The sequence below is a fragment of the Chrysoperla carnea genome, chromosome 2 (assembly GCF_905475395.1).
Source record: "Chrysoperla carnea chromosome 2, inChrCarn1.1, whole genome shotgun sequence".
Taxonomy (NCBI): Eukaryota; Metazoa; Arthropoda; class Insecta; order Neuroptera; family Chrysopidae; genus Chrysoperla; species Chrysoperla carnea.
Window position 1 is genome coordinate 62,503,818 of NC_058338.1, and position 26,634 is coordinate 62,530,451.

The 26,634-nt window shown below is 29.1% G+C and overlaps 1 protein-coding gene across 1 annotated transcript in view; it reads left to right on the forward strand.

Moving 5' to 3' along the window:
- Positions 1–26,634, forward strand: part of LOC123292827 (furin-like protease 1) — a 730,290-nt gene that overhangs the window by 646,894 nt on the left and 56,762 nt on the right. The window contains exon 2 of the mRNA XM_044873541.1: positions 16,823–17,056. Within this exon, the coding sequence (XP_044729476.1) occupies positions 16,823–17,056 (234 nt within the window). The remainder of the gene's footprint in view (positions 1–16,822; positions 17,057–26,634) is intronic.

The following is a 26,634-nucleotide window of genomic DNA, read 5'->3' on the forward strand; positions in this document are numbered from 1 at the left end:
TTACATTTATACCCGATAGTGTGTAACATTTAAAAATAATTGAAACAAGGGATGGAAGTCATATAAATGTCTAGACTTTTTTATTTCCTCCTCTAATAATATCAGAGAAAGCCACAACAGTATGTTAATAATTTAGTTGAAATTGATGTATCTTATAATTATTAATAATATTCTTAACCTTTATCGCGGATACTATAACGTTGAACTTGGTAAAAGTTGTACGCCTTCCTAACCTGACTGACTCAACATGTACATCCCATTAGGGAGCAACCCATTCCATTGTCCTTCAGGCTCTCGTCAAGTAGCATAAAATCGAGCGGGGAACGAACTGGAACTTCGACCAGCATATTTAAATTGCTATATAATGCAATATTTTATAAAGTCTAGATTTCCTGCTATGATAGACATTTTATAATAAAATAAAATGAACAATATGATGGCTCTTTATAAAATACGATTATATAGTTATAATAATAGCCAATATGTTTTGAAAATTAATGTTTAACGAGCATTATTTATCACTTCATTTTCCAAATAAATTTATGTTTATCGTTATTATTTATTTATTTTCTTCATAATAATAATAATAATAATAACGATAACAATAATTGTAATAACAATATTATTTTTTATTTATACATCTATCATATTTTTTAATCGCATTATAATGATTAAATATGATCATGGGATTATGAATAATATATGAATATCCTATTTATTTTTTAGTACATTTCGAATTAATATCTAATGAATATAATCATAAACAATTATGCAACTTTTAAATAAAAGGGAAAATTTAGATCGCTTAATAAAAAAATTTATAAGTAGAACATTACTAGAACTTAAAATCAAAAAATAATCAAAAGATAAATTATCACTCCAAAAATCACAAATTATATAACGCTATTGATTTCAATTTAATTTGAGGATATTGATATTATATTTATTTCTTATAACTAAAATTCGCCTTCTAAGTTTTTTAAGTTTTTTTCGAACAAATAATCACAAAATTCATAAAATAATGATTTCGATTTCGTGGTTTCGAAGCCCAGTTAATATTTTTTTATGTCTGAAATATATTTGTTAATTAGGAACGTAAACGTTATGCATTTATAGAGATTTATGAATTTCAAAATATAATTTTTATTTTATGTATCCAGAAACAAATAACCAAAGGTCGATATTTTCCTCAAATGTTTTAACGAGCCAACATACAAATGGCTTGTGTCCCTATTTAATTCGCAAAACTGGGAGTCAACAGAAAAAGAGGTCCTGTATTCAGGAATTATCAATATTCCTTTTTAATGACAGCGATTCTGTCTACTCTTGCATATCCAATCATCCAGAAAATTTTTTTTTTTTTACTAAAAATTACTAAGAAAAATTTAAAAAAGATTGATAAATTTAAAGAAGATTTTTTTAAATTGATTTTTCATGTAATTTTGCAATTGAAAATGGTTTTTATTATCTATAAATTCAAACGCCAGTGACGTCAATGTTTTTAGCAACGCCACCGCATGGAGAAATGATAAAATAACATGCAAAATGATTTGTCTAAAGTTTAACGTAAATTTCTATAGAAACAAATTGAAAAATATAAATTTAGTGTGATTAATAATTAATATCAAAACGGAAGTATTAATTTTTTTTAAATTACTTAAATATACTTTAGATGAATTATTCTTTCATTTATTTGTGGTACAAAAAAATTAATGTAAGTTCTCTGTGTAAAAAAATCTATAAATAATAAATCTCTCTTTTAACATCATATACCATTTAATATCTCTTAATGGAATACATTTCCTGACAAATTAAGAATTTAATAAATACTCCATTAAAATTTTAATCTAAATCAAATAAAAAATAAGAGAAAGATATAGGTTAATACTGCGTTAAATATCTAAGCACATAGTATGTTACATATACCCAAAACAGCAATCCCTAAAAAGGAAATAGAAAACTTAATATTGAAAATATTTCCATTACATTACACTATTTAAGAACACCATAAATATATAGAATTAGAATATCTACCCAACAACCTGTTTATTATAATAGATCGGGCTATTTTAAAAGGAAAATTAGAATACAGATAATATTCAATTAAAAATTTAAAGAAACTCCCGACATAAAATATAATACGATCGATTTGTTTGTAGCATCATAACTCTAAACTACTAAATGGATGAACCAATTTATTTTATTTTTTGTTTTTATTTGAAAGATAATTTGATTGAGAGTATTCTTAGCTACGTTTAAAGAAAAATTACTCAACCGTTTGAAGATCATCGCTTCTTTTCTAGTTATTTCAGGCATGGAACTCTAAACTCACACTTGAAACTTGAAGCTAAGAGTATGGTCCAATTACCTACCGAACAGAACAAAAAACAATCAAAATCGGTTCATTCGTTAAGGAACTACGCTGCCACAAAATCAGGTCTGACTGATTCGTTGGTTCTCTTTTGTTTGAAAGATAATTTAATATGAAAGGTTAGAGGATTATCACCTCTTTTCTATTTATTATCGGGTACAGAACCCTAAACTCACACTTTAAATAGCGAATAATACTCTCGATTAAAATATCTTTCAAACAAACAAAAATCAGAATCGGTTCATCCGATTAGGAGCTAGGAGGCCACAGACAGATAAAACTAAACAGATACACAGATAACACAGGTACGTTATATTTACTACACCCACTTTTCCGTGAAAATTGCCTGATCTATAATGTTTATAAATGAAGTTTAAAATAAATAACTAGGAATAATATAATTAATACTTGTTAAATGTATCTGAAACAAAACCATAAAGTAATTTATTTCATAGAGGTTATCTTCTCTATGGTCTGTTTTATAATACTAAAATAAGTCGATGTCCGATTATAATTCATTAGTAAAATATTTATAGAGATTGGATATTTTTTTAGAGATAACAAAAACTAACCTTTAGGTATGTTTTATTGAGGATTTGTGAAGCAACAGTTTAAAAGAGCAGTGAAAAAGTTAGTACAGCATTCTTGAACTCTTGTATCACTCGATACACAAAGCCAGTTTTCTTAAACTAGTGCCAGTATTCCAGAATCATAATGAAACTTGCTCCAATAATGCAATGTTACACATTACAAACCATCTGCCTCAAGAGGAAATGAGTTTCTCTCAAAAGTACACCCGATAATGGAGGATGTTAGAGCCACTATAATGAGTGGTTTGTGGTATACTTTCAGTGTAAAGCCTGTTGGAAGAAGTGGATTATTTGGAGATGTGGAATTATATTTGCTTAAATAATCAGGCCGCTCTTAAATCAAAATCTGCTCCACCAAATTAGATTCTCTTTTGTTTCTCGGCTGCGTCGAAGAATTTGAAAACTTGGCAAAGAATCATCATAATATGTGAACTACTAAAATACAATACGTCAGGAATCCTGACTCATTTTTTGGAATAAGGATCGATCTATAATAGTATATAGTGTACTCGATCTTATTTTAATTAGAAACCTTAACACAATATCTGTTTCATAATATTATACAATTGTTTGATCTTATTATGCATATAAAATCCGTACCCTATATATTAGAACTTCAAAGTCATTCAGTTATGTTTAAAGGATAAAGTGTGTATCCTTCTCTGACTAAAAGAGATTACACTTTGCACAGACATTATTGTTTAGATAGATATTATTATAGTTGTATAATTATTTTGCACGGTCAGTAGTAAAGTAAGTAATATATTTCTCCTTCTTAAGATACACACACACACACACACACATACACAGTCCCAAAAACACTTACTTACATATGGGAAAATCGTAGAGGTTATCAACTTTTGAGTTTGTTCATTACTTTCGTTTCGCAAAAACATTAGGAAATCAAAAAACATTGTTACGAAAATCCGTGGAAAAGGAGTACTTGGTATATATGAAATTTTATTATTGTTTATAAAATAAAATGTAGCCAAGATTGATCCTTACTATCCTTGTTAGCCTAGACAGTAAAATGTGGTAAAATGAATGAAGTAAAAAAGTCAAACCGGTTTTTATTTTACTTTACTATTTGGAATTATTAGGGGGATCGAAATAGCTCCTAAAATTTCAGTAGAACTTTGTCCAATCAACAGGTGTTGTCGAGGTCTCTTTCTGACCCAATTATAATATAAATGATTGTGATAAAATATTTACTTTGAAAATCACTTCAACATAAACGAATTCATATTGGAGAAAAACCTTTTTCATGTGAAATTTATGACAAAACTGATAGAAGCAGTTTAATTGAACCTAAATAAACTCACAGTGGAGAAAAAGGCCTTTTCCATGTGAATTTTGTGATAAAACATTTACTATAAGTAATATAATTCGTACTTACAAGGATATTTTCACACTTCTAAGCTCTGCCACATAAAAATCCTTCTTTCAAAGCAAAAGAAAGTTGCCACCGTCAAAGGGTCAATAAATCTTATGCAAGTTACAATTAATATAAATATTATCAAAGATATTAAATAAGAACTCTTGGATATTTCGAAATAAATTTCGATTTTTGCCTCAATTTCCTAGATCAATTTTTGTATTATATAAATACATATTTCGACTACCAAGTAGTCATCATCAGTATTAATTAGCTAATCGTAATTACTCTTATTGTGTATGTTACTCGTTGCTAATTTGGTCACGAACGCAGTCGAAAAATCGAAATTTACTAATTTACAATTACTGAAAATATTATTATTATTTGGGATAAAAATTGTAAATATTATGTTTTTGTAACAAATTATCGAAAGAAATTATGACAGGACAAGTTATATTATTCTATGCTTATAACAGACATCTCATCGGGTTTATCGGTCAGTCACGTAATCGAAGTCAAGTAACAACTAGGAGCGTTTTAGTGGGAACCTGGAAAATGATTTATATTTACGGATTTGTTTTATTAAAATACGACATATTTTACCAAAAAATTATTATTTTTGTGTTTATCTATCTATCTATAAAATAAATGCACTTCCAAAAATAAATCAAAATGCCTATTGCTATGATTTTTGAATTTGTAGTTAATTACCACTGAGAAAAGCAAATGGATAATCAAATTTTTTGCGATAGCTTATAAAAATATAAGTCGCCTTATTTGCTCAGTTGGTTAAGGCGTAACCAATTCCGTTCGAGGTATGAAGAGGGTAGGGGGTTCGATTCCCGCTGGCGCAACAAAATTAATTTAATTAATAGTTGTGATGGGCTGGTGTAGTGCATATGGTATATGCATGATGGGGGTGCATTCAGCCTCTGAAATTGAGGAGCTGATAAATGAAATTGTCAGCGGAAAGGTGGTAAAACACATATATGGTATCACAATGGGTTCTATAGCCTAAGTGTGTCCTGTGTGGACAGCCAATATAACCTAAACTAACCTTATGAAAATGAATAATCGCAGTAGCTTGACCTAGACATCATTCCCTTACCCATGTACCCATCTAATATTGTCTATAATAAATGCTTAGATACAACATTTATTAATATAATAAACTTTGTATTAAAACAAATAACTGATGAGAGATGTTCTGCTTATACGTTATTGGATATTACATGAATTTAGTTAATAATATTTGTTTCCATTGTATCTAACAATGTACAATTATTAATGTTGCACTTGCTATAGGGTATTTATTGTTGACTTACTGAAAATTATTTAACCTTTCGGAACTTAAGTGACGGTCTCAGTCAGGGGTATAACTAGCTACATCAGAGTTAACATTGATATGGATCCATGAACTCGAAAATCTGGAAGCAAGTTTAATTTCATCTAAAAAATCGAAGCACAATTCTGAATTGCAAACTCTGCTGCATATATCTCTCACGTGTAAACAAAGATTTGCTTACGAAAAAATGTTTCAAACAAAAGTTTTTTTTTACATTTAAGCATTTCTTGTATATCTTACAGTTTACAATAAAAGTCCTACGACCTAATTGACCTATGTTGCTCATTCACGAACAAAACCTCTGTTTATCTTATTGTTTGTAAAACCTACCTCGATAACCTTTTTTTTTTTGAGTAATCGTGCTCACAGACAGACGGACAGATAAATGAAATTAAACTAATTAAGAGATTTTATGAAAACCTACACCATCATTTTTTTTCGTATTATCAATATTTCTAAACTTAACAAACTTAGGACTAAATTTAATATACCTTGATGTATACTTCATATATTTACAGGGTATAAATATAAAGTATAAGATTCAGAAACTTCTTGTTTACTGGATATAATCATTCTATTATACTAAAAGAGGGTAAGTGACTGCAGGGGTATAAATATAAAGTATAAGATTCAGAAACTTCTTGTTTACTGGATATAATCATTCTATTATACTAAAAGAGGGTAAGTGACTGCAGATGAAGTGAAGGTTTTAACACAATTATCTGTGTATTTAAAGTTGCCGAGCGAAGCTGATAGTTCACAGCTAGTTTTATTTATAAAATATAACAACTGTATAAATGGTTAGTAACAATATATTAACCCTTTCAATCATTCATTCTATTATGGGTCATCAAAATTATAAATAAATTCATTATGATTAAAATTATGATTATATAATTATTATTATTCACAAAATTTTGTTTATTTTAATATGAGATGATAATATCGTTGATTATGAGGAGAGGACTAAGGCTATTATTGTTTTAAACTAATTAAAACAACTAATAGAAAATTAATGGTTATAATTTACTGACAAACCATAATTAAAATGGTGTGATTTATTTATTTAAATGCTATGAATTATTTATCTCTATATATTATAAATGCGAAAGTAAGGATGTCTGTTTGTTTGTTTGTTTGTTTGTTACGCTTTCACACTAAAACTAGCTACTTCAGAATAACACCTGAGCTATAAATTTTTAAAGATATATTTAAAAAAAAATAATGAATAAAATTTATTTAATCTGGTATTTACTATTTTAAATTTTTACAGAAATCTTTCAGATCTTCTCCATCTATAATCATTTTGAACCATAAATTAAAGTATTCTGTAAAATTATAAAATAGTAAATGTCAAACCATTCATGGTTAACTTTTCTGATAAACTCAATAAATTATGACCATTTTACATTTAACAAAATTGAAAACTGTGCACATCAAGAGAGGTGGAGGCTATAAAGCGGTTTTTTTTTACTTTTAAGCCCAGTCAAACGGGCGGAAATCAAGCTAGTATAGGTATAAAAGTAACGTAGGTACATTTTTGTACTTATTTGAAACAAGTCAAAAATTTGTGTTACCGTAGTCTTTAAGTAGTCTTACAACTCATATGGGCATGGGAGATATTGAGACATCTGTCCTCTTTCACTTCTAGAATTCAGTTCTTTTTTTAGTTCTTATAATCGACTCTCCGAAACTGTCAATATTTTTTTATCGGGGCTAGACTATTGAGGAGCCAATCTAATAATGAAAAAAAAACGGACATATTTTATCTTTTATAACTGTATGTTAGTCATTGATCGAAGTATGTTGTTTAGAGTATAAACAGGCCAAATGAATACAAATAATCTAATTAATGTTTTTAGTTAATTTTATTTGACTTCGTAAAATATAATCCAATATTATTATAAATTATTTATCTTGTAAATGTAGCAAAGAATTATAAATTATAAAATAAAAAGCAATGTAAATTTGAAAGTATTCAAATAATCAATACAGAAATATTCCAATATAATCAAAATTTAATATTATTAAACTATATTTTGAAACAATATAGATCTGATGAATAAACAAAAAACTATAATTTCGACTGTTTCTATATAAATGCAATAATACACTCACTATATGTAAATTGAAATTTCAAAATTATAAAATGTATAAAAAACATAATTAATTGATGATCCTATAAAAATTTTCCGTACATATTTAGTTGCCTAGCTTAAAAAAACGAAAATCATTAAATAATTTATTGGAACCTATAATAATGTTCGATCCAATATTATAGACACAATGTCATATTTTCTAATATTTTTGTAATTAAAGAAAATATAAGGAATGTCAATTTACATAGGACAAAAGTTCCTTCAGTTACAGCCTATAATAATGGACGGATTTTTTGTATTTTTGGAACTAATCTTTGGAAAATAAAGGTCTCTTTTTTCTTAATATCCACTAAAACTCATAATTGGGGAAAAAGTGACTACAATATAAGTTTATAAATGTTAATTCTATCTTTTCAATACAAGAGGAGAAAGAAACTGTATAAATTCATTCTATTATCGTTTTGCAAAATGGGAGTCAATTTCACTCTCACCATTTGAAAGAAAGCTTGTAATTAATTCTTTAAAGCTTGTACATTGTTCAAAAAAAAGTGTCTCGCAAGATCTAGAAAATGTGCCTCTTTCGTAAATTTCAAAAAGATCTACTGCACAATGAGTCTATTTAAATTAAAGTTCACTAAAAATTAACACACTATATATTATTTATGTATATTCAATGTTATTTGATTCCATCATAATTATTGTGCATATTGTAGCAATTTTGTCATAAATGCATTGAACCTAATCGAATCTTTCTAATAACAGTGATACGGCGTGCTAGAAAAGTATCGAAGCAGTAGAACTCAAAATATATTATTTTAAAAACAACAAGCTCAAAAAAACGTATCCAGCAAAACACAATGTTTCATTTATACAACCAAATTAAAATTTTAAAACTTTATCTGCTCTTCTTATTATCCAAATTTGAATGCAAAATCTATTCTCCATATGAAAAATAAAATTAAAAAAATAAATATCATGTTTCTACAGTAAATAAGCCGGAAAATACCATCAAATGTGGAAAAGTGGTGGAACAGCTCCGATTTCAAAAATTTTTTGTATACGTGTTCTTTAGACCTCTAGGAACATTCAGCCGCACTAACCTTGGCATTGGAAAAAAAACTGAGAAAGTTAGGGTAGTTTTCCCATCCCCAAATAGTAACAGTGAAAACAAATCAATATTTCACCTCAAAAATCGTCTTCCGAGGGTTTTCGAGGTCACTGATCATGAATTCAAGGTTTAAAAACAACTGAAAATGGCTGCAACCCCATTAAAACTACCCCTAAAAGTGTCAATATTTAAAAAATTTTGAAAATTTTGAATTTGACCTCAGAAATTGTCTTTCTGCGGTTTTTGAAGTCGTTGATAAAGAATTTGAGGGTAAGAAGCAACTGAATGTAGTTCCAAGCCACCCCTAAAAGCCACCCCTAGAAGAAACAGAGATAAAATTTTAAATTTTTAATCGAATATCGTCTTTCGGGGGGTTTTTGGCATCGCTGATCACGAATTCAAGGTCAAAAAGTAACTTGGATGGTTGCAACCCTATTAAAACTACCCCTAGAAGTGTAAATGATTAAAAAATTTTGAAAACTTTGAATTTTATTTTAGAAATTGTCTTTCTGTGGTTTTTGAAGTCGTTGATAATGAATCTGATGGCAAGAAGCAACTGAATGTAGTTCCAAGCCACCCCTAGAAGTAACAGAGTAAATATTTAAAATTTTTCCTCGAATGTCGTCTTTCGGGGGGTTTTTGGCGTCGCTGATCACGAATCCAAAGTCAAAAAGTAACTTGGATGGTTGCAACCCCATAAAACTACCCGTTGAAGTGTCAATCATAAACAAGTTTAGAAAATTCTGAATTTCACCTCAGAAATGGCCTCTTTGTGGTTTTCGTAGTCGCTGATCATGAATTTTAGTCAAAAAGCTACCGAATGTCGCTCCGTCCCCATTAAAACCACCCCTATAAGTGAAAGAAAAAAAATTGGATTCGTAATCAGCGCCCCCAAAATTACCCGAAAGTCGATATTCGAGGAGAGAATTCAAATTTAAAATTTTATCTCTGTCACTTCTAGGGGAGGTTTTAATAAGGATGCTGTGACATTCAGTTACTTTTTGACCTCAAATTCATGATCAGCGACTCTTAAAACCGCAGAGAGGCAATTTCTGTGGTGAAATTCAGTATTTTCAAAATTTATTTATCATTGACATTTCTAGGGGTAGTTTTAATGGGGTTGCAACCATCCAAGTTACTTTTTGACCTTGGATTCGCGATCAGCGGCCCCAAAAACCCCCCGAAAGACGATATTCGAGGAACAATTTTAAATTTTTTCTCTGTCACTTCTAGGGGTGGCCTTTAGGGGTGGCTTGGGACTACATTCAGTTGCTTCTTGCCCTCAAATTCATTATCAATGACTTCTAAAACCAGAGAGAGACAATTTCTGAGGTGAAATTCAGAATTTTCAATTTTTTTTTATCATTGACACTTCTAAGGGTACTTTTGATGGGGTTGAAACAATCCTCAATTGCTTTTTGACCTTAAATTTTTGAACACCTTACCTAAAAACTCCACGAGACACGATTTCTGAGGCAAAATTTTGAATTTAATAAAGTTTTTGTCTCTATCACTTTAAGGGTAATTTTAATGGGGTTGAAACCATATTCAGTTGCTTTTTAACCTTGAATTCATGATCAACGACCTCAAAAACCCTCGGAAGACGATTTTTGAGTTAAAATATTGATTTGTTTTCACTGCTACTATTTAGAGAGTTTTGGGGATGGGAAAACTACCCTAACTTTCTCAGTTTTTTTTTCAATGCCAAGGTTAGTGCGGCTGAATGTTCCTAGAGGTCTAAGGAATACGTACACAAAAAATTTTTGAAATCGGAGCTGTTCCACCACTTTTCCACATTTTCCGGCTTATTTATTGCACTAACGGACTATAAAGTATAAATTAATTTTTACTTTTAATAACTATTAAAATACTTATAAATACTTGTATTTATAAAATTGAAAACGAAAAATATAGGGAGCTTGTAATTAGTAGAAATCGTTGTTGAAATTATGCTGAACAAGTATAGGTGCGGGTTTTTAATGATGAAACGTCTCACGTTTCTAATCTTACAAGTATTTTAATAGCTGCTAAAAATTTTTTTTACACTTTTTAGCCCTTTATATAAACATGGTACATTAAAATTATGTTTTTTTTTCCTACTTTTCTGCTATGAGAATTCATTGTTATCCATTTCTGAGCTTTGGCCCAAATTTCAAATATCTAGCTCAACGGGAAGTTAGTTTAAAATCAATTAAAAAAATACCATCCGGGCAAACAAAAGTTAATAAGAACGGAATTACGAATTTAATTTCTACCGAGAACATTCAGTTCTCGAAAAAAAGTTCCAAACAAAAGTTGTTGGGTTTTGTTTAAGAGGAACAACTTTCTAATTTAAAATTTTCGTCTAGCCCTTGGCTACTTTCAAGGAGTAAACTTACTACTCTTTTAACGCAATATCTCTTTGTATACTATTTTTTTCTTTTTAGCCTTTCAGTTCCGATACTTCCTACACACTCTGTATATACTATTAGAATCAGAATATAATCGCTTCCATCTCTATATGTTATTTGGTTTCATCATTTTTTATTTGTTTTAATTTTTTTTTTTAAATCATAAAACTACTGCCTATCTGTTGGTTTGTATGTAAGTTTGCGAAGCACACAAAAAATACTGGTCTTACCTTGACGAAATTAGTTTAATAGCTAACGTTCAGACTTACAAACTAGAATAAAGTTGATGTACCACAGCTCGATATGATATCGGTGGCCGGGCACAATATGGTAAAACCACTTTTTCCTACAATTTGTAGACCTTATAAATATGTCATGCTTCTATACTTGTACATTTTAAATTAAATATCTGAGAGCAGCGACCTCTTGGATCACAAGTTGTCATATTGTCCAAAAGATGGAAGTAAAAGCTGGTGTGGTGGACTAATACGGTATTCATAGCGAGATTAATTGAGATGAGAGATATGATATGGTAGTATTTATTTTTATTTCCCAACGAAATTGGCGGTTTGCGGCTAGTTTTATCTAAAAGTACAAATACAACAAAATATAGTTTTCAAAACAAAAAAAAAACAAATAACAATTTTTAAAAAAAACTTTAAACTTTGTTTCAAATTACATATGAATTCAACATAAATCATAATATAACTATGTTACAACAGATAAATATTTTCTCTGATATATAAAATACTAGTCTGCCATTTTATGCAGTGTGTTATCGTTATCTGTGTGTATTATTTTGCCTATAAAATCTATGCTCTTGCGATAATAATAGTATAATGAAATATGATTTAACAAAATATTGTTTATAGCACTAAGCGAACATGCATCATTTCAAATAATTGAACTTAAAAATGCATTACACACACTTCCAAAATATGGATAATCATTAGAATCCAAAAATGGATAGTCATGGATTATGGATTTCAAAATTAGAAATATGGAATTGACATTCCTAAAATTAAATCAAACTTGAAATATCAGCCTTAAAACAATTCTATTCAAATTCCCATACTTAATATTTGAAACTTTTCCAATACGGTCTGTACGCTGGGGTATCTGAAAACGAAGGTTAAACCCCCTTTATTTATTTACTACTTATACGCACTTCCTTCCGTAAATTTCAAAGTCGTGTCCAAAAAATGACTATTTTTAGGAAAAATTTTTATCTTATAACATAAAAGCAATAAATTGGTTTCATAAACAAATTTTCTCTTGTCCTTTTTATTTCCAAAAAACATTTATCCGAAACTGCTAGAATTTCTTGAGCCTGTTGCCAGTATCTAAATAAAGTTAGTTGGAAACCGGCAAGCATTAATTTTAATTCCGTGATAAATTCATCAGTTTTTGTACTGAATAAAACTTTAAAAAAAAAGATCCGATAAATATTGTTTTCATCATAACTTCGTCAATTTTTATGCAAATGACTTGAAACTTTTTCCATTTTCAAGGTTTTTTATAGTACTTAAATAAAAAGTATACGATATACTTTTTTCAAAAAACGTCAAATTTTTCTATTATTTGACGATAAATACTCACACAAAAATGAACGTTTTTGCTTAGAATTCATTTCTATATCGATTCCCGTTTTTCAGCATAAATTTGTCCACTCTCGAGAAAGGGTGACTCCCACTTCCTGGGCAAGATCGCACAAATTTTAGTTTTTAATTTCTTTAAGTAAGCTTTATACAATGCAGTCGCACAGTTTTAATGAAGATTCATTGATTATTCCTGGATTCCGAGGTATAAATCTTACAGCTCTCCACTAGCAATAACACTAGAAGTCAAATAAAATTACAATCGAAAGAAAAAGGGTGTAAGTATTCTTATGCCCTTATTTCAGCCGGGTCCTTAATTTTTGAAAAGTCAACGTCGGTTTGTCGATTGTCGAACAAAATATTTTTGCATTTTTTTTAATATGTATTCAAAATAGAAAAATAAGCTGATCTCATTAAAGAAAATCTGTTGGTTGCATGTTGATTGCTTGAATGTTTAAGCTAGTTTATAAAGCTCAACAAAAACCAGTAAAAATATATAAAATAATGTATGAATTTATCAATGACATTATTTAAATTAAAATATTTTAAACAAATTGCATTTTTCTTGTAAACCATCTTTAAAGTTATATAAAAAAAACTACACTTTGTATTGTGCTTTACAAATTGTTGGAAACTATTCTCACATTTTTTCTTCTTCAGCATGAACAATTTACACGGAGTTTTTATTATTAAACTTCTATCTTAATTCTTGTAAATGAAAATTTATGGTGTATTTACAAGCTTCGTTGCATTCATTTGAGTTTTATTTATGTTATTATTTATAAACATTATTATTGTAGTTATAGATGGTTGAAAATCGTTGAAAAATCCAAAATAAAAATCACGTTCTCTTTTTAGCCAATCCTTGTGAGCTTCCTTTTTTTTGGAAAAATTTCTAGGGCACCAAATATTCAAAAAAAAAAAAAAAACATATATACGTTTTTTATTAAAAAATTTACTGAAGAAAAACTGTTAAAATACTTTAAATCAATATCGTTTTCACAAAGGTCAGAATTTTTCAAACATTTTAACAACCAAAAGCTAAAATTCAAATTCCTTTTTTATCTGCTATCAAAGTCAACTTTATCTTTTAATCCTTATATTTAAAAGAAATTTACTAAATTTTATTACCTCGGTTTAGTTTGGAGAAAGCTTTAAGGAAAAAGGTAATTTAATGGATAGTGTTCTTAAGTATGTTTCAAGTGTGAATTCAGGGTTCCGCACCCGAACAATTTGTCGGAGTCTTTTAAATTTTGTAAATTTCACTTGTTTTAAATTAAATTTTAATAATTTGACCACAGCGTGCTTCAAATGAAATAACGTTAAGAAGAATATAAACAAAATTTATGGTTAAAGCTTAAAGTGAGACTAGAGATATCATTAGCGCATACCTGAGACGGGAAAGGGTCAAACGAGTGTTTTATTTTCCGATCCACAACTGTGTCTTAGTCTAGAATTTCTATATCCTAGTCTAGAATTCCTAAAACGTTTAGTTTTATGGATATTTCCATACAGAGGTCATCGGATAATCGAGTAAATGTGTTATATACGATTATTCGAGTAAAGAGTTATTATTATAGTGCTAAATTCGTACTATAATTTGAGTCTGTATATATTATGATGATTATTGTACTTTATGTAATATACGAACGCAAATGCAATATTATTATTGTTATATAATATTATTTTCAACCCTTCATATGCAGCGTAAAATTCTGCATCTGTATATAGATTTATTAGAGATAAAATTAATAATTGAAAAAATAAAAAACCCGATTGCGTTAAATAAAATCTGAAAAGGAAGAAACAAGTTCAGTAGTTTACAAAGCGACTTAAAATAGCCGTAGCCCATTATTAGAAAGCTTTGAGCCGGTCTAGATGCTAATGGGCGACTGTTATTGTCGCGATTTAAACTATTGTAAAATGTTGTTGTCTTACCTATTTTATAAAATCTACTTTATTAGATCAGGCAGAGTATTTTTAAAACTGCAAATTTGGGAGGCAAGTATCAAAGTCGTACCTAACAAGTTTTTCTTTTTCTACGAAAAATGACTAAGTCGATATCTTCTTTTTCAAGTAGCTTGTAAGTAGTCGAACTAACTGAATAAAAATGTAAAAATCATTTCCAACACTTACAAGAACGAAATGTCCAACATATTCAACATTAAAATTTTAATGTCTGGAACGACGTACACCCTGCTTTGTTGAGTGTCGAGCAAACTGATTTGGGATTTTTTATTCAATTTTTTTTATGTAGAGGCCCTTGACTAATAATGTGTCTTCTTCCGTCATTGTTACTCGAGGGCGTCCACTTCTATGCATATCAATGAAAATTCTTCTTTTTTTAATTTTCAAATACTAGAGCTGATCCTAGACTTATTTATATATTTACGACAGCAGCCGCTAAAAGCTCATAAAATGTAAATAGAAAAATTTATAAACAACAGTGTAACAGCTTTTTAGTGAGCAATTCTTTATTAAATATAAAAAAATAAAAACAAAATTTTATTAGCATATAAGTTTTTATACCATACTTCGTAAATTTGTTGTCTTTATGTCTTAATTCATATGTCTGCTCCCATTAATCAGTCAAAAATAACAAAATTATCTTTCTTGAGCGTAAAAAATAAAATAACATTATTTACTAAATTAAATTAACAAAAAATCATTTTACTTTCCAAAAGAAATTATGTGAGTTTATCTCGTATAAAAATGAGAGCTTTCTTGTATGTGAAGGGTTTAATAATAAACTTTTCACAATTGGCTGACTCAGACACTATAATTAACCAACCTAACAAATTCTCATACGACTCATCAATTACTGTAAATGTATATATATTTCTGTAAATAAATGTATCTGCTTTTTGTTTAAGCGAGAAATAAGTAGTTAGACAAGGAACATAAAATTACTGCATTGGACAAAAGTATTTGTACATTTTGTATAATAATATATTGAATGTCCAATATTTACTAATTTAAATTATTTAAAAGTACAATTAGTTTAGTTTTCTAAATTGCTTTGTCATCAAAGTTGTTGTTTATCATTAAAAAGCCAAAAATCTATAATAAAAATCTAAGTCCATTTAAAATAATAATAAAACAAGTGAAAATAAACAATTAACTGAGTTAATTCATAAAATACGCCTCATAGACAGTTTTGAACATAAATGCAATGTATTTTTTTTTTTTAATAATTTATTAAGTTTAATAATTTATTAAATATGTTTGTATAGATAAAAAAATTTCTAAGGAATATTTTCGTTTTTAGCATACAACATGCTCTGAAACGAATTTTTAACAACAAAAATTTTCCCCGAAAATTGACCATTTTAAGCCTTTAATATTATCGGATGAGATTGGTATGAAATTACAAGTGAAATTTACAAAATTTAAAAGACTTCTGACATTTTTTTGGGTACGGAAGCCTAAGCTTGCAGTGAAAACATGTCTAAGAACACTCACCATTGTATTACCTTTCAAACGAAACAGAAAAATTCAAGATAGGTTCATGCGTTTAGCCGTTATGATGCCACAGACAGGCAGGCAGACAGACAGACAGGCACATACACACACATATAGCAGTCAAACTTAAAACACCCCTTTTTGATTCGGGGGTTAAAAATCAATATATTCACTATTTGAGGATATCTACAAAATTTCAACTCCCACCTATCTGTTTTTTTTCAACATTTTTTGATACAAATGGAAAGCAGTTTCAACAAAGAATTTATTGATATTTATAACATATTAAAGACTTCTTTAAAACATTTTCTTTTCCATTTTTATTAATGACCATTAAATTATAAATCATTTATCGTGAAAATTATGGATATATTTCTATTTCCGTTATTTGGAAAAAAACAGTTATTCATTAATAATTATTCACTTTACACATAACTATGTTTTAACCCAAGGAAATTATAAACAAATTTTTTTTTCTTTTCAGATAATGCCAGACTATTATCACTTTCAAGGGCATGGTGTAGCTAGGCGGAGTATAGAACCACATGATGATCATCAAGCAAAGTTAGATTCAGATCATCGTGTACATTGGGCACAACAACAGAAAGCAAAAAGTCGAAAAAAACGAGATTATTTATCGTCATCAATCGTTACCAGTCCACATGTAAAATCGTCAGTGCAATTAAATGATCTACGATGGCAATTTATGTGGTATTTGGTAAGTAAATTATTCTTTGATCACATGCTATTTTAGGCTAAAATTGAAAATATGAAAAATCTCTTCGATCTTTGTATTTTTTATTATTTTATTTAACGACTCAAAGAAATAAAACGTATTTGTTTGAAATCTGACTATAAGATTGGCGCAAGGACACTAAAGAGTTACCCTTTAATATTAAACCATTTCACAAACAAATTTTTAGCCCTCTAACTCAATTTGAAGGCAGTGCAGAAGTACACAATGCCTTACAAACTCAAAAAAAACATGATATCTCGATATACAAAAGATTGGACTGCGAACGCATTTACCCAGTACCGCCACTCTATTGATGTTCAATACAGTGCTTAAGTCTACATTTTCGAAATATAACTAAAAACGTTTTTATTCTTTTTATATTTAACAACCATGTTCTTTTTTCCTTCCTATTCCTGGAGCGAGCTTCCAGTTCAGTATACTTTGTGCAACTCAGTATGGTTACAATATTTGTATGTCTAAACAATACCTGGAATTATTATATCAAAGAAATAAAACGTATTTCAATATTTCTAAACAATTCCATGCAAATAACCATTTGAATAATTTTTCGAAAATAATAAAATTGTGATTATAGTATTTTTATTCATGTCCAAAACATTTACCAATTTGAAAACTAAATTATTATACCATGTATATATGAAATATACATAGTATATTAAGTTTAGTCCCAAGTTTGTAACGCTTAAAAATAATGATGCTAGGAAAAAAATTTTGTCTTAGGTGTTCATAAAATCACCTAATTAGTCCATTTCCGGTTGTCCGTCCGTTCGTCCGTCCGTCTGTGGACACGATAACTCAAAAACGAAAAGAGATATCGAGCTGAAATTTTTACAGCGTACTCAGGATGTAAAAAGTGAGGCCAAGTTCGTAAATGAGCATCATAGGTCAATTGGGTCTTGGGTCCGTAGGACCCATCTTGTAAACCGTTAGAGATAGAACAAAAGTTTAAATGTAAAAAATGTTCCTTATCACAAATTAAACAACTTTTGATTGAAACATTTTTTCGTAAACATCACTGTTTACCCGTGAGGGCGCCAATTAGGCGGAAATTTTATAATATGTACTATACTTGATTATCAGTTATGTATGTGTCACATGTTTGTATTTTTAATGTGATAAAGAAATCAACACTGGCTATGCATGATATTTCAACAATTAACTCAGTCAATTGTTTGTTTTCACTTGTTAATATTTAATTTAACCATAATTTCGGTTGGGTCATGAAGCATTTAATAAATTTTGGTAGATTATATTTTCGGTACTTGTCTGGTGTCTACCTCGAATAAGTGCTACGAACGTATTCATAATTTTATTTTTTATATTATTTGGATAAATTGAGCAAATGATAAGAAATTTTTCTTTTCTCGCTTAAGCCACCGATAATTGATGATAGAATCATTTTGACGGAAACTTTGATGAGCCAATGAATGCGTAACGTATTACTATTTCGTTACAAAAATTCGCCTTTTTTTTCAAATGCTTAATCCAGCTGTTTGGATGATACGAGGTAATAAAGAAATTTACAAACAGATATACATACATACATATACATAACGAATCCCTGACAATCGGTAAAAACCTACGGTATGTTCTTTACGTACGCCCAAGGCTCGCTAGGAATTAAACTCGTTCCTGATCTTCCGATGTAATGTAGTCACTTGCAGAATGTTGTTAAAAATTATTAAAGTTTATAATTACTGTAAGCAAACATTTATTGTTTGTTAGTGGTTATATAATACAAACATCGTCATCATAGCCGCCAACTGTTGGGTGTCAGGGATGAATGGATGATACCATAATTTAAACGGACGAGTAAAAGTATGGTGATCCTCTCTATTTATAAATATATAGAATGGGTTGATATGTGGTGTGATTATTACCTGCAGTAATAAAACTTCATGCATCATTTCATCTTGTGTTTATAAAAAATATGATTTATTTTTAAAAAATCACGAGCATCAAAGCTCCAGCACTAATGTCAAATTCCTCACTCATTAAGTGCTTCTTATTGGATTTTAATTTGCTTATGTTGTTTGAAGTCTGCCTAAAAGAATGGCAAGGACACTAAAGAGTTGCCCCTTAATATTAACCCTTTTCACAAACAATTTTTTAACTCTCTAACTGAATCTAGAGGCAGTGCAGAAGTACACAAAGCCTTACAAACTGCGAAAAAACATGATATTTCGATATACAAAAGATTGGACTGCGAACGCATTTATCCAGTGCCACAACTCCATTGATGTTCAATACAATGCCTAAGTCTAAATTTTCGGAGAAAATAAAACTAAAAATGTTTTTATTCTTTTTATATCTAACAACCATGTTCTTTTTTTCCTTCTTATTCCTGGAGCGAGCTTGCAGTTCAATATACTTTGTACAACTCAGTATGGTTACAATATTTGTATGTCTCAACAATACCTGGATGCGGTATTCATTTAAATTTTACAGAATGTTAAGTTTTTATGAAGGTTTAATAAAGAGTAAGATTTAAATATTGTTAAATTTTCCTACTTTTACATAGTTATTACTACCACTTTACTTCAATATCGTGTAACACCCTAAAGATGTGCTAAAACTTTGTCGTTTCTTCTGCCTTGGATTTTGTAGAAAATCATTTGTAAAAACATCTGAATAGCTAAAAAATTCTTTTTTCTTTGCGTGAATAATATAAGCTCCCTATTGAAGGATGAGAAAACCATAGAGCATAGTGACGATGGTCACTACTGGAAAATCGACGTTCTAAACTAGTGAGACTACGTCATTTAAATAGTTTAGAAATTTGGCAAAAACAGACATCCAGAAAATAATGAGCTTTGCTAAAAGCTACACGGTAAAAAATGCATTTCGTTCATTACAATGCTAGTATGGTATATGGCTTTATTTATTATACACTATGGCGTTATTTACAATACTATGGCGTTATTTACAGTGTAGTATTGTATTTACATTATTTACAAATAACTCAATAGTGTATTGTAAATAATGCCATAGTGTGTTGTAAATAACACCATACACCGTAGCAGCATTGTAATAAACGCCAATTTTTTATCGTGTGGAAGATTTTGGAGAGGTAAATAAACTTTTTGAAATAGGACAGCAAAATGGGCTGCAGGCCTTTGAATAAGTGTTTTACCTTCTAACTAAGCCCCTCAACCTTATCTTACTTTTGATAAACCTCCCCCACACTCTCGCCAAGTAGAATGTAGTAGTTCAAGATACGATAATATAATACTTGTGGCGTCTCGCTTGTCTTAGCCTCCTGATACTTGTTCGACTTCGGTAAAAATGCAATTTTTTTCGTGAGTCAAAACAACCTTGTGATTACTTTTGTTATTCAGTGGCTATTACAGCTTGCTTGCATAAAACATTATTCAAAAGTTCTTGTTATTAAAAACGATTAATTTTTAACAACTGTTTTTTCAATAAACAAAATACTTGTTTTTTAAAAAAAAAGTTATTATATTTTTGTATTATAATATACATGACGATAATTATAGTAGCTAAACACGCAGAGATGTACCGCAGTAGGTGTTGCCACTTCCATGTCAGCCATAGCAATGAGATTCCTGCGAAGCAAGACGAGAGTGTGGTAGCTTCACTTCGGTTAACTTTGGCAAGTATCCACCGAGAGAGTATAAATGAGTGGTAATTCCCCATTAGTGGAGATTAAAAAATGACTATTTTCGACTTCAAAACACCGAGTAATGTGATTTAAACCAAAAATTCATTTTATATATCCCAAAGCTATGCTAAAGGCTAATGTTAAAATAAACATTTAAAAATAAAGACATTATTTCGATATAATATCTGACACTCACTCTTCATTGATATAGCAAACTTGTTTATATTCTGGATAAGGTAGACATGGGTCACGTAATATTAATTTTTTTTCTGCTTATTTAGGGTGGTTAAAATTGTCAATATGAATTCGATTTCAAATAATTATGATTAAATTTACACTTTACACATAAATATTCATACAAAATCATCAAGGGTTAAAAACTGTATTTATTAATATCAGGGGACTTACCGTAAAGGTATATAGAGTGCAAATTACCTATTTGACTATTCACACAAATCTTCATATTACATACTATAGACCGTGAGCTCATAATGAATCGAAATTCTTATGATTATTAATACCTGCTTTTTGGATAGTTGATAAAGATTAGTACCTACAGTAATTAAAAATTCACTTAAATTGCCTTTCATAGTAAAAGTTGCAGTTATTTAGAACACAATGACTGAGTTAATTGTTGAAATACCATGTATAGACAGTTTTGATGACGCAATCATTTGTTTTTTGACCTCACGTAAATAAAAAAAGATATCCACTTTTAAATACCCACACGTACATAACTGATATTCCCATATTTATACATACTATAAAGTCTGCATACTAATTAGCGCCCTCGTGGGTAAACAATTTTATAAGGAACATTTTTTATATTTAAACTTTTGTTCTATCTCTAACGGTTTACAAGGTGGTGGATTGGGTACCTCTACGGACCCAAGACCCAATTGACCTATATTGCTCATTTACGAAATCGACCTCACTTTTTACGTCCTGAGCACGCTATAAAAACTTCATCTTGATATCTCTTTTCGTTTTTGAGTTATCGTGTTGACAGACAGACCGACAGACGGACAAACAACCGGAAATGGACTAATTAGGTGATTCTATGAACACCTTCAGCAAAATTTTGTCATAGCATCAATATCTTTAAGCGTTACAAACTTGGGACTAAACTTAATATACTATGTATATTTCATATATACATGGTATAAAAAACAAATAGTAGAGACTTTTGATTGCTGCACACTTTCTACCATTTGTTTCTTCGTATTGTAATGCCAATGCTTTTCTTTTTATATAAATGGAACACATAAAAAATCGCCATTAATTCGACAAGTCGAAAAACTCACCACCCTCATCGGAAATCCTCCAAAGACAAATAAATATAATCACAGAAATTAGTCGTTTTAGGCTCACAGTCTAACACGTTGAAATCTGACAATAAACATAAAAATAAATAAGAACACTTGAAATTCAAAACCTATCGAAGGAAATAAATTTTCACAAGTTCCATAAATAAAATAAATCTATTAATAGAATTAACCGATTAATTTACACGCTATATGAACATGAAACATAACTTAGGTATACAGATAGCCTTTATATACAGGTATATTCATACATCACACTTTTATTAACTATAATAGCAATATTTTTTCTATATGTGCTTGCTATGTACGAAATGTGCAGCAAGCGATTCTCGTTCGTTTTTCCTTCTATACTTTTATTCTTTCGCATTTAACTTCCTTCTTCGTTTATTTGTTATTTTCATCGTGTCTGTAGAATGTATTCCATGTAGTTTATTTTCTATATATATCGACTTCTAATCCAATTATGGTATGAGTTTTAAAATTTAAAATCAAAAAAACTGTTTTCTTTCTATAAATATACTTTCTATAATAATTTTCTATTATAAACTACTCGCACACTATTCGTACTATTAAAATATGGATCTAGGAAAAAAATAGTTGCTAAAAACTTCAGAACCCAATATAGAGGACTATTTCAACCCAACCAACTCGTAATTACTACAAGAGAATTGTATATGAAAATAATTTTAAAATAAGCATACTAATATGCACACAAAATGCAAAAATACGCTAAAATACATAAGATGTCATAGTATGTTTTAGCCTAATTCATCCTATCGTGTGAAGCTCTTTTTTTACTAGACTATTTTTTCCGTCGCTAATTTTTCGGTTTATTCTTTCCGTCCCTATTTTTTTCGGGGCTATTTTTTCGAATTACCTTAAAATATATGGAACATTTGGTCTGTTTAGACAATAATTTTTCAGCTATTTGCAGCAATCAGTCTCAGCTTAAAGCTGACATAAACATTCGATAAAGTTTCAGAAATTTCCAAACAAACCAATTTATTAAATATTGTGGGGACACAAGTATATCTTGCTGCATCAGTATGTGGCGGATCTTATAAGTGGAGTAAATAAATTGTGGAAGAGCAATTAAATTAAGCATTATATTAGATCCTACCATGTATTATGTATTTATTTGCACTTCCACCATATTTATATAAGTGAGTTCTTCAAAAGCATTCTCAAAAATATTCATTTTGAATTTTCTACAAAATTATATGTTCTAGGAATCTTTGGCTTATGATACTTATAATAAAAATTCACCAGATAATTTTTTTGCTATAAATTCGATAAAAAATTTGATTTTAAAAGTGTTTACACTTGGTTAATATGTACAGTAAAGATTGAAAGAAAAATTTTACATAATAAAAATATAGAAAATAACAACTAGGTAGGAAAATAGTATACACAACACGAACTTACACTTAAATAAAAATGATGTACCTTCTACGTGAAATTTATTTTTTAATTTTCTATTATATTCATGGTGCAACAAAGAGGGCCAATGAAAAACAAAGAACAAAGATTGTTCTTGTAACTGTATATTGTATAGAGTTTTTATATGTTTTTGTCTTAACTTTATATTATTCAGAAATGAAAAACATACACAAAACTTTTTTTCTATATATATAAAACATTTGTAGAAGTAATTTTTGTAAAATGTTAATTTTTTCATTTGTTGTAGAGGAAAGAATGTTTGTATAACTTTGTTTTAATTTAAATTGACTATTTAATATGGTGATATTTTTAATATACATAATGAAGATATTTTAATTTATCCGCAAAAATACCTTGTTCATTTTAAGGGCTTGGTCTTAAGATATAAAAACCTCATCTTGTACAATTATAATGGAAAATGGTTTTCGATCCAATGGGCTGAAACTATGAATTCTGAATAATTCTTAAATAGTAGATGCAAAATTACTAAGTGCAAAATATTTTGACTTCTAAGACGATATGGAGGAAGGAATGTCAAAAACCAAACATAGGCCATAGACCTTTTTCATAAAAAACAGAAATGCTTTTTGTTAATTTTTTATGAAAATATAGGTCGAGTAGAGCCTGTAACTCGAAAATTACGCATTTTTAACAATAAAAACGCTAAGAAAAAAATTGTAAGAAAGTCACAATATTTGAAATGTTTTAAAAGGATTTTTTTTTGGCTCCACTGCACGCGAGATCTATGATGTCAATCCGACAAGCAATGACAATAAAACAGTGTCAACAGTGGTATTATTATATGGTTATTATCAACTTTAAATGCATCACAACGACATTCGTGTAACTTCGTGTATTTCCGGATCGTTTTTGCCAATTTGAATTTTAATGATTTTCATTGTCTGTTTTCTCGGTCATATGACACCAAAAAAATCGGGGAAAAAAATTAGCCTATTTACCAAAACATTTACTTTCATTTAAAAAAATGAACAAAAAATGTGAAAAAGATCTATTATACAGTTCTGAAGCGCAATATTTTCTTGAAGAGAAACGTAAATTGATTCTTATAGTTCTTGATGAATATATCAAAAGTTTCACAAAATCCCAAAAATATTGATGATATTTTTGTTGGAAGTAGGAGGCCAGTTCAATTATAGGTGATACTATTAACATTTCTCGAGTGCCTGTATCAAAAGTGTGGCTGCGATGTCACTGAAAGACTTATCTTATTTTTATAAAATAATCAAGAAATATTGGAACTATGTTCCTTTTACGCCTTTGACGGTAAAGAATAGGAGCTAGACAAAAAAAGTGTCCGATACCGACCAACCGACACTTTATTTATAGTTTATTATCTTGAAATATTAATAGCATTCTCATAGAGGGTGTGGTCTTGTGGTTATGGTGCCCGCTTCTCATGCGGAACATCGTCAGGTCAAAATCCATCTACGTCAAAATTTTATTTTAAACTCTTTGTTAATAATTTCTGATTCTTATTTTTTGTAATTTCTGATTACTGTGCATAGATGGCTTTTGACATTAAATTTGAAAAACATGATTAAATTTATATTTAGTTCATATTGTAACGACATTGCAATTGCGTTTCTATCGAATATATGTACATTCGATAGATACGACTGTGCTTTGTAAACATTACTTAAGCAACGCCTCTTGTTTGTACTCCAGATAATTGCGGAATAAATTCTCAAATAGAGTTCTTTTGGTTTGTACACTTACACTATGATTTTGATCTTGAAATATGCAAGATTTATATCTGTTTTTTAATGTATCGGTCTATGGCGTCGTAGGTTTGAATCGGATTTCTACGCGTTTTTTTTGTTGGAAAATTGGTCAATGATCCGCATCTCGGGAATTCGATAATTCGTTTTAGGATGATTTTAATAGCTATCTTTCTAAATTTCCCTGCGCTTCTACGATATTACTTTTACAAATTTCCTTTATTTTTATGATTTGTGAAAATTTAAAGTTTTTAAAATATAATCATAAAACATTATGTGGATTTCTGCCCTCCTTCCATTATTTTTCCCACACTGCGGCACACAAATAAATGAGGATATAAATAATTAAATATCTATTTACGATAACATATTATTTAGATGGTATTAAAATTATTCATTAATAGAATTTTAAAAACCTCAAGAATGATGAACAGAAGAGAAATTAATTGGGTAAGGGAAAGAGAAAGAGAAAAGGATATACCAGTTAACTAGTAAACTAAAAGAGAATTGAAATGTTGTTTATGAAAATATACCTGAATATGTATTTATTTGGAAAAAAACAATAAATGCTACTTAATTGCTTTTCAAATTAATTTTATGTGGAACCATTTTAACACAAAGATCATCATATATTATTTAAATACATACTACTGTCGCTATATTTAAATTTTAATTCCACGTAATTGTATTAAAAACGTTTAGTAATCTCCTCTTCCACTTTAACTCTGTAACTATTCGTTGTGTGCGTATTCATAGTAGGGACAATAAAATCGACGTCAGCGCTTCCAGTGAAAAATTTTGGCGGTAAAGGAGGCTGTTATGACTAATTTGCAATTCTTTACATGTTAATGTTATAGAAAATGTCAAATTAAAATTCTTGAAAAACACTAATTAACTAAATTTAATGCATTAAAAATTGTGAAAATGAGAAACCAAATTGCACAAATATTATTTTTTAAATGTAAATCGTAATTATTTATTTAAATTTATGAGACAATAATATTAAATTTTCAATGTAAGTCATAAATGCAATCCATACAATTATATATGCATCCATACAATTCTATAATTAAAGCAGTGTATCGTTACCACGGAAACGCGTCCAATATAACTCACGCACAGTGCGAATACTATTTTTCGTTGAAATTATTTTCGCCAAGTCTTGTCCTCATTCTTATACCATTTTTTCGTAGCAGATATTTGACTAACATTTCTTAGATCCGTTTATTAGAAAATAAAAATTGACTTAAATACAGTAGAATTTCGATAAGTTAAAAACTAAGGTAATAATTTGAGTTATCGAGTTTTTAAACTTATTTTAATTTAATAAGAGTTTAACTTAAAGAGTTTTTAGTGGTTCTAATTTTCATTTAGTGATGTTTATTTATGTTCTTTTTTTTATTCCTTTTTTTA